The sequence below is a fragment of the Alosa pseudoharengus genome, unplaced genomic scaffold, assembly GCF_046254945.1.
Source record: "Alosa pseudoharengus isolate Yale_2024_CS ecotype anadromous, Long Island Sound unplaced genomic scaffold, YU_APseudo_1.1 YU_APseudo_1.1_scf_6, whole genome shotgun sequence".
NCBI lineage: Eukaryota > Metazoa > Chordata > Actinopteri > Clupeiformes > Clupeidae > Alosa > Alosa pseudoharengus.
The window spans coordinates 24975705-24992857 of record NW_027468848.1 but is presented as its reverse complement, the minus strand read 5'-3'; the positions used below and the strand labels follow the sequence as shown (position 1 = coordinate 24992857).

Below are 17153 nucleotides of genomic sequence, written 5' to 3'. Positions count from 1 at the left end.
ACCACCTTAATGCAATTAGTCTATATTTTGCACCAGCAGATGCAGAATGAATGGTTAAGGTAGACTAATTCAATATGGCGGTTCTCCAATGGATCTTCTGAACTATAATGGATTGAGAGATTGTTTCCTACAGTAGATACCAGTAATTCTTATATATTTACTACTTTAAATTTAACACTTACACAATAGTAGACTCATCTCTGACAAAGTGTTTAGGCGTCTATAATTACTCTAAATTAGCAGATTAATTTCGGAGGAAATATAGCTATTCAAAAGTCAAAGAGCAAAACAACACTAATTTGTTCCGCTGTATCTTTATAACACTGGAAGCTCAAGTAACACCTGATAGGCTTTCCGTTCAGCAGCAAAGGCACTTGTTTGCTTGGTGAAAATGCCATTGTCAGCTCTGTTGTGCGACAGAAAAGATGTCAGGGGTTTCAAAGAGAGGACATCCTGTCAGGAAATTGTCCCACATAACAGCACACAGAAGAAAACATGCTAATCTGTTTGTGCACAGCGAGACATATGATTCAGCGCAAACACACCTTACCTCCACTTTCATAGTCTGCACATCAAGTCTACACGGATGTTCATTTACAGACAGACTAAGGTTTGTCTGTGTTGAAGTGGAGCTTAGGCCAACGAGACCAATAGACCAACGAGAAAACTGTTACAGTATATGTGCTGACATTCTAAAGGCATACATCTTAAACGTTTTTGTTCTACTAAATACACCAGTTCTAAGAATGCTGGAATGCACTAGAATGAGATCATCCAGGAACAAAATAGAGCATCATAACTTCTTACCCCAAATGATACGTGAGCAGCAAAGTTTAAGCCCTCTGTTATCGGGCATGTTCCATCTTACATCATCACAAAACAATCAGGCATCTCCAATTATGGGTCATGATAATCTGTGATAAAGCCCAAACAGGGGAAGATAAGCTGACAAAAATACGCCACAGTTTACAATCCACAAACAAGTGGGTCCAGGCTCTTTCTGTGCAGCATGAGGGGGCATGCTAGTTTTGCATTGACGTTTGATATAATCTCTGTGTTGTACCACTGTGTGTCCCTATGGGACTGTCTAATGGGCCATTTTAGGCCACATTAGTGCCTACGTGGGCCTTGGCTCATCATATGGTCTCATGGGTGAAACTGAAATACTAAAGCCTAAATGTGTTCAGCGCCATTAACAGAAAGGGATTCTTGTCCTTTTTTCCCCCTCGAGTGGCATTAACATTAAAGATTTAGTGTCTTTTTTTATGCCGATATTAAAAGTAGCCACAAATGTTGGCCGCTAAAGTCAGACAATATGGCGGCTCGATGACAGCTTGAATAAAAACACTGTGCTCCACAATCACCCTATGTGGCTCTCTTTGAAGACGATTCCTCATGTTCATGTTGATAAAAAAGGTTCTTGAAATGTAAGTAAACACAGACAAATGGCAACAGTAGGGGAAGGACAGGCGTGGTTATCTCGCTGGGAGCGTGAACAACACATGCTGCTATGACCCCTTGGCCTGCCTTTCACGCCTCAGCCCTCACAGACACCTGCACGAGGCTCCTCGCTCAAGCTCAACCTGCAGCCCGCAGAGACGTGTCAATCGAAACCGAGACAACACCTTGTTAGGCCTCCAACGAGCACAGAATCTGTTCCTATTTCACTTTTCGCTTTTGCTTCACCACCCCCCACCCCACACACATTTCTCAAGAAAAAAAGAAAGAGGTGCGATTTTATCCTACTACATGTATCTGTGTCGCTCTAACCGCTATCAAGTTGTGAAATTTTAGAAAAGTGCAACGTGGGGGGAAATAGTGTATCACTTCAGCGCATTTTGTGGCGGACCTTTATAGTTGTGGGGGTGGGTGGCTTTTCTGAAACTGTGAGAAACTCTACAAAGTGCACCTCCGAGGCTGTTATAATTGCAAAGCCGGCGGTGGAAATTATCTTTCTCTTCATCCTCCCACTGTGGTTGTTTGTTTTGTGTGTCTTCAAGTTGATGGAACTGGCTGATTGTGAAGTGTGTTTTGCATTTTTCAAAACGAGTGAGAAGGCCCGAGTTTGCATGTATTATTAAAGGTGAGAAAAAAAGAGGCAGACACATGATTGTTGTTCCCTACAAACATACCAACAATCATCATAACTGTTTTACGCCACACTTACAAAGCATGCATGCATACAAATTAATTCCTCCAGCACACCATTAGGAATCCATTCACCATAACAAATGCTTTTGTTGGACCAGTGCTTGGAGATGGCTGTCATTAATACGGTCTACTGATATTATGGGAAGAATTAAAATATGCAGATACAAGTAAGCAGAAATGTGCAATGTTTTTATTCATGTAATTATGTGTGGGCATATGTTTGTTTTTCCAGCACATTTGTGTAGTTAGCTGATACAGGAGTCCACTGCTCAGAGATAAATAAACATTAACATCTGAGTTAACACCTGTAAAAACACTGGTGTTCAATGGTAAAATAACTCAACTTTAATTCATTCAAATCAGTCTTGGTGAAAGCATATGTGTTGTGTCACTGGGACACATTGTGTCACTGGGAGTGCAGTGCGAGCAGCAGGGCCGGGCCTCTGGCCTCTCTTGTGGCTTCGGCCGGCCCTGCTCGGCTCTGTCTGACGTGGCCAGCCCTGCAGCGGCAGCCTCCTTCCAGATACATTACCATAGCTGGCTGCACAGGGACGTGCGCTCCATCCATAATGTCATGGGCACTTTAACATGATGAAGCACTCGATGGCCCCGTTGGCACGATTCATTTAAATTACAGAGCAGATAGAGATTGACATTTTGTGTGTGTGTATGTGTGTGTGTGTGTGTGTGTGTCACAGCGACGACAAGTTAAGGAACAGATGTGTGATCTTTAAGGGATACGGGGGGCTTTTGTTTTGGGTGAGTGAGCAATTTTAATTTAATTTGAGATTTCTTTCAAGCTGCCATGGCCGCTGACAGGCCTTGAGCGAGTCTAAAAACAATAAATGTGAATTAAAACGGAGCAGAGAGTGATGAATGTGTTCATTACATCCATCAACGAGACGTTGGCAGCTGAATTACCCAATGCATACCTCCAGCCAATGGCATTATTTCACTGCTAGGTAAGGTTGGGCGGCCTGTCAAGAGACCTGACATTGGTGGCTCTGATAACTCTGCAGTGGCTGATGCAATGGCGTCTCAAAACACCGGGGTGGGGGGATGATTTCCTCTCACCATATTTAGCAGTAATGGATGACTTAATGGCAGGACTTAAATGAAACCTCTCATTGACTTCTCCATGTTCCTGACATACTGACATGTTGGTGTTGATATCATAGAGAGGCTTCGGCTGAAATATTTGCTATTAGCATTGCCAGAGTGTGCTGTTTGCTTGCTCTTGGAAACACAGCTCATCTTGACCCATGTATGCAATTTGTACTCATGCATAATACAATGGGGTGGGGCTGATGGCTGTAAAAACATGCAACGTGTTCTTTAGATGTAATTTGGGGGAAGCTAATGGGTATAAATGCTAAGCCCTGTGTGCACCGCCAAGGGAGAGCCTCAGGGGAACGCGATTAAACCACGTGTAAAATAACTTTGACCTAAGAGGGATCTGTGGTGTATGGAAAAAACATGGCTCATGCATTTTAGGAAGGGGGGGGGGGGGTAGAGAAACTCCTTAATCTCACACCACCATGCTTAACGTGGGCTAGCGAGGTGTGAATTGTTTCAGGAGGATTTATATGTAATTTGCACATATGTAAAAGGAAGTCTTGAGGCAGCCACTGGGAAGTGTTCAGGAAGCGCGACGATCAGGGAAAAAGCAGAACTCCAGCTTTGGGATCATCTGTGGGATGTGTTATCTGCTTCAGGCAATCCATATTAAATAATACATGGAGATTTAAAACCGTTTGCATTTAGATGGCTCCTGAGCTGAACCTGTAAGGATACGGGGACTGAGTTGACTGTGTGCTATGTAACAACAACAAAAAACAGAGGAGGCCAAACACCAGGAAAGCATCTGACACTCTTAACATCACACTAGTACAGTGGGGAGTTTGGCTGACACCCTCTACTTTGCATTTCAAGACTACATAACAATCGAGTTCTGTATTTAGCATTCTCGTCGTGTACAACGTCCCCCACACCTCCCTTTTTCTTTTCCTTTGCAGTGAGACATTCTGATACCTCCCGCCTGATAAAACCTGGAGATAAAAGTAAAATCCATCTGTTTCCTTATTCCAGGCAGTCGAGATGTGGCAAAATTTATCACGGCCAGATACCGTGAGTGCATTTGCATACGCGCCGTTCTGCCGCATGTTGTTATCCCCGCAGCCTCTCACGCGTTTCCAGCCGAGACCCGCCGGGCGCCCCGGGTGACAACACGCCTCACGGGCAAACACACTTTAGAAGATCTGACGGCCAGTAATGGAAGGGGAAAAAAAATGATCTCTGTTATTGTTATAACCTTCTTATACGGTTGATGTGTGCGGGAGAGCCAAACCAGTGTTGTGTCACCTAATCGGATTGCGGATGTGCAGGGAGAAGCCGTGAATGAGTGGGGGAGGTAATCGTCTGACAAAGACACTCCACTGAAAGTCCATTCATCTGGTGGACAAGGGGGAAAAAATGAGGTAATGCAGCATCATATTTAGAGGAGCTGCTTCTGTAATGAAATTGACTGTGAAGAAACAGTAGACGTCGAATGCGATGTATTTGAGGAAATACCAGGTGAAATTGCAACCACACTACTTCAGTGCTCTTTCTCAGATAGGCCTCGCGTGATGAACAGAAGCAAATGCTACAACCGAGAACAAGCAATAAACTGCTTCACAGGAAATTTCCTGTGCGAACAAAAAAACACCCACACATGCTGTGGGTTCACTTATGCAAAAGTAATGTGGCTGAAGGTACAACAGCACCAATTTCGTGTTAAGAGGGTTTCAAAAAACGCCTGTGTCTTTAGACAGCTAATTTGACAAGTAACAGTAGAGGGAGGGAGAGGCCAAGAGTGGGGAGAAAAAATGCAGTGAGCGAAAACTTATTTCCCACCGTGCCACTGCCTCCCTCTCGTCGGAAGCAGCTGGATTTAACCTTGAAGAGTAATGAGAACTGACTTGCTTAAATGTTAGCATTCTTAAATCATCAGGAAGTGCCTCGAAGGAGCCCATAATCACTGTGCCAAATTGCTGCGCTCGCTAATTTCATTTCTCCCCAGCATTTGCTAGCAGTTACTGTCGATTATTCAAGAACAGCCATTTAATGCGTCTGAGTCCCAGAGGTGCTGCATTAAAATGTAATAACTTGCAGTGTAAATGAAAACAAAAACCATTACTTTCTCTCTCTCTTTAGCTCTCTTTCTGTGTGTCTGTTCTCTCCCCACCCCTCCTTTCTTTTTCCTCTTTCCCTCGTTCCCTCCCTCCCTCCCTCGCAGCTTCCACCCGCCATCGTGGGAGTTGGAATCTAATTCTCGGCCCATCTGGCAGGCGTAATGAAGCCAGGCCGCGCCAGGACACCCTGCTGCCGTCTCCGAGCAGGAGACGAGCCACCAGATTGGCCCACGCAGGGCATTCCGAGTCGGAGTTGCCCAATGAGATTGCTTTCTCGGTGCAGCCTTGCGCCCTCACACTGGCTCCAAAACAGCGTCGGTGGTATCAGGCACTGGGAGAGAGGTCCCAAAGAGGCAGACGTGGAAGTTTTACTAAGCTTTTGGTGAGCACTCTGGTAGTGGTCTGTGGTGTCAGGCACATACTGTCTCAACATCCAGCACCTGAGCTGGGGCCTTTTGCGTGATCACAGCACCACTGTCCAGAATGTAGTCAGAAACTGGGCCTATGATGAGGTACATGTAGTAACTAAGAAAATAGAGTTTTAAGCCAGATATCAAGTTGTTTGTGTTTAACAGTCATGTGATTACTACAGAAATCCAGTGTTCTATGAAAAGCATGGGTTGTGTCCAAAGTGGTTAGGTGTTTCAGCTCATTCACTTACACCGTTGCCACAACACTTTTTTTTAAAAATAAATGTGAGCACTATGAGAACTACCCTAGTAGACAGGGCCTTCAGTGAACTACTAAAATAAGACACCGACATGAACAGCAAAGACAGAAACACATTGTGTATGAGGATGCACTGGATAAAGATAGACTGTGTTTTAGCCAATATAAAGAGGCAGTAATGCTCTCTATCCTGAAAAACAAGATACATTCAGGAAAAGGTGTCTCACCTTACAACAGGTGTTACCTAAGAAACAATAACAAACATCCTTTCCCTTATAGAGACTCCCGTAATCTGCATTTAGAGGAAGTATCTGTTTTTCTAGATGGGAAAGCCAAGTCCACCTCTCTGCCACGGCATCAGCCCTGTGCAGCTGCTGAGGGGACCTGACAGCCCACTCCAGGGCCAGTGGCACTTGTAAGCGATGGAGATCGGGATGTAATTACGCTATCTTCTCCAAACACAAACTCCTCCGCAATCGCAGAAATCTGCCCGGCGTGTGCGCGAGCACGTAGGGGGGAAACGGAGCGCGAGGGGGGCCCAGTCGCCCAGTCCGCCTCTGCACACTGGTCTCTGAGCACTTGTGGAGGAAAGAATGAGAGAAAAAAAAAACAGAAAAGAATAAAAGAAATGTAAAAAAAAAAAAAGGTGAAAGAAAAACTTCAGAGGCTGCGAGTGCTTAGCTTGTGCAGCAAGCCACCGAGACTCACGTCACAGGAAGTCTTGGTTGCACCTAGATGGTGCATCTGTTAGCCCGAGGGCCCAAACCGCAGTGGAAGGAGGTGAGAGGGAGTGATGGCGTGAAAACCGCAGCTTTGTTGCTCTACCTTTGTTTGGCTTTGTAGCTGCTGGAGGCGCTGTGGCTTGTTTAAAAAAAAAAAGAAGAAAAACACACGACACCCGCCGGCCCCCCAACTGCTGCTGGGAGAGGTCTCGAGGGAGAGCACCACGCTGTCATTAACAGTCATTTCCCTCGCAAAACACAGAACAGGAACAGCGACATGCCTGATGAGACCGCTTTTCCTGTCATCTGCCTGCCTACCTGCATCTCCTCAGGATGTGAGGCTGTGTGGTGGGGTGCTTGTGGTAGGGTTTGGGTGTGTATGCGTGTGTCTATGTCTGTACTCATAGCAAGAGGGGAGGGGGGGGGGCATGTTTTGCATTTACAATGTCAGAGGTGGCAAGTGGAATCCAAAAAAAAAAGCAAAAAAAAAAATCTTGACAGAACATCAAACGAGTGTCTGCACTGACATGGGAGTCACAGCAAGCGGAGAGAAGCACTGGGTCTCAGATGGAAGAAATTTGTGGTTTCGTTGAGTGATTATAAGACGAATGGCAGAACATGACCTAGTTACTAACTTTGCATGCTTTTGTGAACCACATGCTCATACTGGAGAAAGCTGTTGGGTTTTTTATATGGTGGTGGTGGTGGTGGTGGTGGTGGGGGGGGGGACTTCTGGGTCGTGTTACCGGCAGAATCATTTTTGAGAATCAGTGTGCAAGATTCTTTAATCGAAACCTACAGTATGTCTCAACATGGTTAATCACTGCTTCCTCTGGCCACTGGAAAGAACAGAGCAGGTATTTGAAATGAGAATCTCAACAAGGGCATGATGTGCGTGGAGACTTTTTAAAAAGACCACTTTTTAAAAATGTGAATGTGTGTAGAATTTTGATGGTTCATATTAGCCTGAGAAGTTTAAGAGTGCAAGTCTCAGAGAAGCAGAGGAGGAGGGAAAAAAGCTACTTCAAATGTGCCTACACACACACACACACACACACACACACACACACACACACACACACACACACACACACATGCATAATAAATTATGAAATAAAAATTAAATAAAATAAACAGCAGGCATTCAAAATCCCACACAGGAATTCACCAGGGCCATAAAAGAAACATTTTAGTGCTAGTGTTAAACCCTGTCAGCCCCGGGCTCCCCCTAATTTCAGGCTTTGTTTACTTGGCGGTGGAGACTCTCGGGGCTCGGTGAGGCCTGCAGGCCTTTTGTCTCGCGGTGAAGGAGGTCTACACTTCGCCTGCAGCCATCCGCCGCAGACGCTTTTGTTCCTTTTTCTCCTGCGGAGATTTGGCCACGGGTCGCAGATTACAGGCTAACCCCAGCATCCCAACCATTTCCTGTTTTGTTACACGTTAAAATAAAAAAAAAAAACTGCACACCGGAGACTCAAGGGCTTCAAAGAAACGTTCTGTATGGCAGAGAAAAAATGGCAGACAGACAAAGCCTCTGAACTGGATATTGGAGATGGGAACTAAGTGATCTAATGACGCCTGAGCGTATGCATGAAGATTGACTGGTCCTTGTAAATACTGTTCCGTAATGAATCCCCTAAATTGCATAAAACACAATTGATTATTCTTCCCCAAAGACAGTGATTAGCCTTTCATACTCAATGGAGCGGTCGAAGGGTTGTCCTCAGTCATGTGCATTCAAGACATGCCGCACATATGCATATACCTTTATTAATATGCCACTGTGCAATAAATCACAGTAATTTAGTGTGCTTCCTCCACTGCATAATAATTCCATCGAGGGGAGAACAGTCCAGGGCGCGACAAGAGGCAGCGATTTAGAATTCAGCAGGGGTGAAGATAGAAAGAGAGAGTCAGAGAAAAACAGATGAAGAGGAAAGAGAGAAAACGAAGGAAAGGAACCAGACAGGGGGCCGGGGGGGGGGGGACAGCAGCCGAAGCCATTTTTAATAAGAAAATACAGCTCTTCAGTGACAGTCGAGCTTCTCGACTTTATTGAGTTGCACATGCTATTAACCTCTCCTGTAAAGGCGGACGCCAGATGAGATTGTGCTCGACAGCAGGGAGGTAAGCGATCCTGATTCTCATCGGGTAGCTTCGCCGGTGCTCCCCCCTCGATCGCACAACCCCCCACCCCTGCCCCTCCACCCTGCTCCCCTTAATGAGCTTTTAATGTGGCCTTAAGGTTGGAGCAGGAAGCAGAAAGGAGGCCGGTCCGATTATCTGAATAAATGCCTCCGCTGAGGATCCAGGCAAACCAAGAGACATCCCTCACCTCTCCTCACAGAGACGGGCACTGATCGCTCTCTCCCAATAGACAGACGCCTGTAATTGGAGCGTTAATTTACGATCAGGTCTTAGTTGGATAATGATATTGAGCATTGTAATTTGCTGATGCAAATTGTATGTTATAATGGACCATAAAAGACACAGTAATATCTAGGAGAATTGCCAAACACACTGAGCATTCATTACAGTGCTCATTAAAGCATTCAAGGCTGCGTTAAGAGCTTTTATAGATGGAAGTAGCATGTAATTGAGGCCTGATTGTGCCATAGCACATGTATCACAGTACAGGATTCAAATATTGGTTCATTTGTAGAGAGGCCAGCTACAAACACATGTTATAGCGATTAAGAATTAGGTATTTTCCTTATGGCAGGTTGAATAAAAGAAATATATATCTGTCAGCTATAATAAACAAAGTACTTTGATTCTACATCTTTAAGATTCTTACATAAAAAGTGTTATAAAACACAAATGTGCTCTCTATATTGCATCCAATTATTGGATTCAATATTGTATCATTATTTTATATCACCCCATGAATAACAATATCAAAAATATCATTCTCTAAATCCTTCTACAAAATGGAGTTTAAATGCAAAAAACTTTATTGCTAAATTTGATAAAAGCTTTTGAATGAGCATTAAACAGAAGCTGGAAATGTGGAGGGGCGATAAATCTTGGGTATGTTTAGTGCCCCTTCTCCAGGTGGCTAGCGGCAACGCTACACGCAAAGCAGTCTGCCTGAGGAGCAACTCCAAGTGGCAAAAGCAATTAAGAGTAAATGTGGAACAAATGAGGCATTCTAGCACTTTCTGTGACCGGGTCATCACGTGGCCATTTTATTCAAACGACCTCTCCAATAATACCCTTTGTGCTCTGCGGTTTCAATGCATCTCCATTGGAGGGAGGAGAAAGGGGGGTAGAGAAAAATATATGAAAAGAACCCGTTCAAGGTGAAAATGAAGTTTTCCCTGACTGCCTGAATGAATCTGGCCTCCACCCATTGGGTTGTGCAGTCACTGGAAAGGATTTTTCAAACTGCCATTCAAAAGGGCCCCCAAAAGCCTAAAGCCTTTATCGGGGGGAGCCCGCGTGATTGATGTGTTGTGGACCCTGCTGTGGTTAACAGCAATTTTTATCTGTTGCTAGCGGCAACAGCCCAGGTCCCCGAGCGAGCGCACAGCAGCAGGGCCTCTGCTCTGAAGCGGGCCCGCACACGGGGATAAACAAATAGGTTTTTCAACCCCGGACAGCCCTCATGGCGCAAGCTCTGACAGACACAGCCCCACAGGAAAGGCGGACAATGTCAGTGCTTTAGCCCCGTCCTGCTGGGCTATTGGTTTCTTTTACTAATTTTCACTGTGTGCAGAGGCCCATGTTATTCGGACACCTGCGAGGCCCATAAAGGCACTGGACTTTGTGGGGGGGGGGGGGGGGGGGGGGTCACTGGATGGGATTATGGAGGGGATGCAAAAGGATATGGTGAAAGTCAATACAAGCTGAGAAGAGGTTGGGATTGAATTGCTGTGGTTGCAGGACAAAGGCTGTGCTCGGCTCACGGATCCAAAGGCCACAGGGTATTTCTCTCCACAAGCTGTGACTAAACAACCTTTTCCATGCTCAAACAAAAAACCTACAACTCAGGCCATGTGTTCCTCATGACTGAGGGACTTTGAGTAAACAAGGATGCATTCATTTCAAATGTAATCCAAGAAATCAGTGCTACTTTGTTAAAACAGCCGGAGCTTTTACAGTGCACTCCTGCAATCTTATGACATAATCCTCTCGACCGATAAGGACCTCCGTTACAAAACTTCCAGGAAAGACAACTTCCAGGAAAACATCAATTTGGACAAAAGACAAAGGTTGTGAGTGCCAAATCAATTAAACAAGTTCTGTCCATTTTGTTTCTTTTCGAACAAATCGCTTAGTAAATGTTGTGCTTAATTGTGGATTAACCTAGCGTGAAACGCATGTACATATGCCAAAGCACGGTAATGAGAAACGGGTGTGTGCAGGGGAGCAAAACAAGAGAAAGAGGAGCAGCTGTCTCGTAGCGCTCTGGGTGAACCCAAACACACGCTTCAGGTTTCCACTTAAGCACAAAATAATGCAACAAACCTTCTCAAAACACACACACACACACACACACACACACACACACACACACACACACACACACACACACACACACACACACACACACATACGCTGATCACTTAGGTACATGCTCCAATATATCCTAAAGAGAAATATAAACAAAGGCTTGAACCTTAATGATTTTGACTACAGGGTTACGAATATATATATATATATATATATATATATATATATATATATACACATACAAAGCAAGACACCAGACTATTTTTCCATTTGTGCAATCTGTCTCGCCCTCCATGCTTTGTGGTCCCTGCACAGGAGATTGGCCGCCTAGATATGGCAGCAGAGATATTCTGACACTTGGCCATCTATTTCAGCCTCCGGTGAGGTGCGGTACAGAGGAGTGCTGCTTTTATCTGGGGGGCCTGGGGAAGCAAGATAAATCACCCTCCTCAGAGCCCATCTCCACAATAAAAACAAGCAGGTAGCGACTCAGGAAATGTGCGTGATACCGTCTCCGAGGCCCGGGTGACATCATAATAAAGCCGTCGGATGGAGCACCGACGATGGGCAGCGTGAGCCAATAAACAGCCACGCCACTACAGCATCTTCGAGGCGAGGCTATGCCATATAATTCATGTTGAGTCAGCAGTGGCTGTGTTTTCAGAAAATCAAGTCACAGGCTTTGTCTTTGGGAGAATGAATGAAGAAATATGTTGCCTTTGTCTAAACGACTAAACCTGAAAGCAGCATACATTTATACAACTGGGCTATTTCATTTTGTCAAGACAGATGAGACAGAGACAGAGAGACAGACCAAACACACTTACCTTCAAGTAGAGGCACCACTCTTCAGTTCTTCTACAACTTACCATTCACTATTAACAATCTTAAGGCTAAATTTTCATACAATAAACATCAACACATAAACCGCTAAAGCTGACTTCAGCACCCTTTCAGAATCCTGAGCTGGAGCCACTTTCTCCGTGTTCAACCCACTGTAGTGATGAATAATGTGTTAAATAAACACCCGAGGCCTGGCCGATAAATCATGACTGGTAGTTATCTGTTAAAATACCCAAGATAGTTCTGGAAGGTTTTATTTTACTCCTCTGTGTCCCTATCTGAAATTGCCAGGCTTCACTCCTCTTTTCTTTACATCTGAATGTAGGTGTTGCCCCCAACTTCACAAATACCAGAGCCCTGGCAGGCAACATAGACATATGGTGGGCAAAAGCAACAGAAACATTATCACCTATAGGAGAGGAAAACAAACTGTCGGGAGATATTTGTTTTTTTTTTGCCTCCTGGTGCCTGGTGACAGATAAAAGCTCCCAGGCTAATGTTTTTCTGTGAAACGGGGGCAGGCTATGCCGATTGGGACCCTAGGCTGGCCATCAGATAACCCTGTTCCTGCCATCCTCATGGTTCATCTCCCTCTCTCCCTCCCCCTGCCTCTCTCTCTCTCTCCCTCTCTCTCCCTCTCTCCCTCTCTCTCTCTATCTCTCTCTCCCTTCTCACCCCGCGCCTCCTCCCTTTCCTCCTGCCAGGGCCCTGTTCCACGCTGTGGCTCTCGCTGGCCGGGTCCCTGAGAGGCCCCCGAGGGTCCGTGGCAGAGCCCTGGGCACCTGCAGATAAGGCGCAGCACAGCGTCCACAGCCTAGCGTGAGCAGCTCGCGGGCGGGCGGGACCCGAGACGGCCCATGAGGGCCCCCCACCACAGATAACGCCACCAGATAGGCAGGCAGGAGGCTTGACAATGTGACACTTCCTGCTCTCCACCCCGACATCCTCACAACCGCCGGCCAATTTTTTTTTCCCTCTTGCCTCTTTTTTATTTTTTTCCCTCTCTCTGGGTCTCTTTCTCTTTCACTCTCTCTCTGTGTCAAGAAGATGAGGAAGATGAGAAAGGGAGGTAGAAAAGGAGGGAGGGAGAAAGAGAGGGGAGGGGGGGAGGGTCTCACCCCCACCTTCCCAAGTCTGATCTGACAGCTAATGCCAGAGGGTCCACAGAGGCTTGTGAGAGGTCACTTTTTTGCGGTTTGTTTCTTCCTTCACAGTGTGTAACCGTGAGGACTGAGAATGTGACACACCATTTCATGCAGACAAAAAAAAAGAGAATGTGCCTTATCTCAAGCACCGTGTGTGTGAATGTTCAAAAATGCTCTTTATACAGCTGTCATCCGCTGATAAGCATTGTCAACTCACATCAGATAATACAGTTCATTTATTAACGCTGGGGTTATAGTGAAGACTATTGTCCTGAACATAAAACTCTATAAAAAAGAAGAGACTCGGATTGCACCAACCTTTTCTTATCTTTTTTAAACGCCCATTTCTGTACAAAAGGCGATTGTAATAGTATCAATCAAACCCTTATATCACGCACCACAATCGCCGAAATAATCTGGAATTTAATCACTTTTGCGTAACGTTACCGCCATGCTGCCATAAACCTTGGCAACAAGCATCACATTCTTCCTGTGCACAAGTCAGGGTGTGTCAGGATGACAGCTTTGTGACACAGACGCATATTTATGAGTGCCTGGCAACGACAACTTTCAAGTAATATAAATAGCCCACGAGTGACACCTTGCTAGGAATTGCTGCTAGGATGAAAAGACTATACTACGCCTCCTCGCAGTCACACATGGGAATACGCAACACAAGGCGCCACCACAGGTGATATTAGGCCCGTGTGCATCTCCCAGCAACAGCAGACATTTTACAAAGTGCATAATTAGAGAGAGAGAAAGAGAGAGAGAGAGAGAGAGAGAGAGAGAGGGAGACAGAGAGAGAGAGAATGTGTCTGGAAGAATCAATGCACCAGGGAGACCATCTCAGCGGAGATGGCTTCTGAGGAATTAGGAGAGTGCTCTGGGAAGACGGCATAAAAAGGGCTACAGTGGTGGCAGCAGCCAGCGGTGCAAGACAGAGACATAAGACACTTTAACTGCCTGAGTGCGGAATGAGATTGCTGTAAATAAAAAAAAAGTGAGAAGATGGGGGCCATTTACTTAAGGTGCAGTGGGACACCTTTGTACAATTTAATCAGTCAGTCATCCAAGAGTGATGTCCCTAATATCATGATTTCTCCATTACTCTATTTAACATAATTAAAATGTCTACCTGTGGGCCCATAAAAGTGGCCGTGGAGATTGTAATTCTGCCATAAAGCCATGAAGCATGAAAATGTCACTTACCGAGTAGCCGCGCCCTGACAGCGAGTGAGTCGAGCTCTGTGGGGGCAGAGAGAGAGAGAGAGAGAGAGAGAGAGAGAGAAAGAGAGAACAGCGGTGACCTTTAAGGACTGACAGAGACATGATGAAGCCGCAGCACTTTAATATCAATATGCGCATTAACCTTTTCCCTCCCCGCACACGGCCAGCCGTGATCCCATTCACTCGCGCGGTCCTGTGCGCTCACCGCACGCGGGCCGAAACGTGTCAGATCATAAATGCAGAGCGCTCCGTTGCGGTGGGGAGAAAATGATGGAACACGATCTGCTGTGGTTGGCAATCTATTGGTCGGAACGACTCCTATCTGTGGGAGTAATCTAGTGCTTTTTGTTCAGTCGTTTGCTGTGGACCTCAACCTGTTGGGGACTTGGACAGGTTTCAGGTTGAAGTCAGTGGCTTTTTAAATATCACCACTTCCAAACAGTTGCATATCTCTTAGTTATTACCAAACATATAAGGCAAAATACTAAGTTTCATGTTGTTTCCTTTAGAAGACAGTACCCCCCAGCAATAATGTGGGTGAATAATCAACTGTGTGGTTAGATTAACTTGATCAAACCCATGGTTTTAGTGGAGAAATGTGTTGCCACACTACAAACCTAATATCTCTCTATATATATTAAATGTATATATATATTTTTTTTTCTGGTAATGGAACGACTCTAGGATAAAATTGGCCATTAAGAGCCAAGGTGAGCCATTTCACCTGTATGACTTAACATCCTGTCCAGAAAATAGTTAAGTATCAAGCTATTTCTGCACCGAATTCTCATTACTTAATAATCTTCTAATCTCTTTACTTGCCTGATCTCTTTAACTGGCAACAAGAGGACTTTCTTGAAGCTCTCACAAAGAACAACCACTTTTTCTCTCAATTTGCCATGCCGTTGCATCACCGTAAGATGTCAAACTCTCACACCTTCTAAATAATGAACGATTCACTTGGTGAATAGAGTAAACATCTAAGGGTGCTTGGAAGAGTTTGAAGTGAGTCCTCAGCCCCATCTCTGAGAATAGTTTCAGCCTTTGAATAACTGTCATTCATCCCAAATTCTGAAATGAATAATTTAGGGAGTAAGAAGCCTCGGTGTGCACTTCAACACAGTGTGTAATTCTGAGAGTTGCTTCACCTCAGTGCGGCTGGCACTGCTACCCCTCCCACTCTTGCTGTGAGGAGGCAAGTGACTCGACTGGCACCTCGGAAACCCTTGATGAATGAAGCCTCGGGACACAAGTCCTTTCTACAGTTCATTCCACTGACTGAGGGCCGACTCGGGAAGTGTGTGTGTGGGTGTGTGTGGAGGTGGTAGGAGGGTGGTGGGTGGGTTGGAAGGGGCGGTGATGGCAGTGGCGGTAGCAGCGGTGGTGGAGCGGTTTCTGTCACTTCGGGCACAGTCAGAATACCAATCTCCACATCTCCCTTACGTTCCCCTTCCCCCCCCCCCCCCCTTCTCCGTTTTCGATTGCCAATTTCAACCACAGTCTCAGGAGGGGACTTTTCTGCTAGACCAATTTTGTCCTTGCCTCGAATTCAATCCCAGTGCACCCCTTCTAGCCTCCCACACCTGCGCGGCGCTTTAGCCCTCATCAGTGGCTCTGTTCGCTCTGATTTGTAGGCTGCCCCCACTGTGACAATTAAAGAGGTGTCCTGCTGCAAACCGGAAATGCAGCTCTGCGGGAAGTGGAAGACTATTCCAGGTCTCGGCGCTCTCTCCTCCTCTCTCCAGACGGAACGGGGGAGGAGTGGTGGAGAGAGGCACCAAATGGGGACAACCATGGTGCCCCCCCCCCCCCCCCCCCACAAAAAGGGGCAAAAGTGAATGTGTGTATGTGTGAGTGTGTGTATGTGTGTGCGTGTATGCGTGCGGGCATGCATGTACGCATCTCTTGGGAGGGCAAGACTATTTGGAATTAGCCTTACAATGCAGGGCTCAATCAAGTTTGGGGCATTTGGAGAGAAAGAGCGGCTTATTTAAATGATAATGAGGGACAATACATTCGATTTAGTGTGGCTGAATTGTGAAGGGGAGGGGAGGGGAGGAGTGGAGAGGGAGGGCGGGAATCCATTAAAGCAGCTGCGGTTCATAAGCCACAGGGTTGGGATACATCTAAACACTCTCTCTTAAAAGCCATTATACATGGCTCTCAATAGATTTCTGCAGCGCTTAGGACTTCAAAAGGGTTCAAGAAGCTGTCCCAGAGAGGGAGGGGGCAGAGGGGGTGGGACGGGGGTGTAGGGGGAGGTGGCTAGTGGAAGAGTCCGGGGGGGGGGGGGTCGGTGGGGGTTTGCTCATGACACTGGCAGAGTTTTAGGGTTAACTAAACAGCCCCGGAGGACAGAAATGTTGATAAATCCGCCCCTTAATCCTTTCCCCATTTCCACGCCCACCCTCCTTTGGCCCCTCAAATCCCTGGTGACAAGTGGGGTGGGGCTCGGCCCACCCCCCGGGGGCCACGCTATTGGTTTTCTGAGGCTCTGGTAGCCACACCAGGGCCAATCAGGCTCTGTGGAGCATGAAGTGTGGAGCCCAAAACAGGGGCCCAGATCCAGTAGGTCATGCTTCTGCTGCGGCGGAGGGAGTAGATAGGGGTTTGGGTTGGGCTGGGTTGGTGAGACCCCATCTGTGTTGATCCTCTCCTCCAACTGTGCAGCCGCCCCAGCCCGCCTCGCCATCTTTCCCCGGCACTGCTGAACACAGATGCACGGCAAACTCCCCTCCAATTTCCCTAATCCCTCCACCGCATGG

At 46.3% G+C, this 17153-nt stretch overlaps 1 protein-coding gene across 9 annotated transcripts in view; it reads right to left on the bottom strand.

The window, feature by feature from the left end:
* The window catches only part of fbrsl1 (fibrosin-like 1), a 234067-nt gene that overhangs the window by 124394 nt on the left and 92520 nt on the right, over positions 1-17153 (bottom strand). For all 9 annotated transcript variants that reach the window (XM_076270550.1, XM_076270543.1, XM_076270549.1 and 6 more), the window contains exon 4: positions 14371-14406. In XM_076270550.1, coding sequence (XP_076126665.1) covers positions 14371-14406 — 36 coding nt within the window. The remainder of the gene's footprint in view (positions 1-14370; positions 14407-17153) is intronic.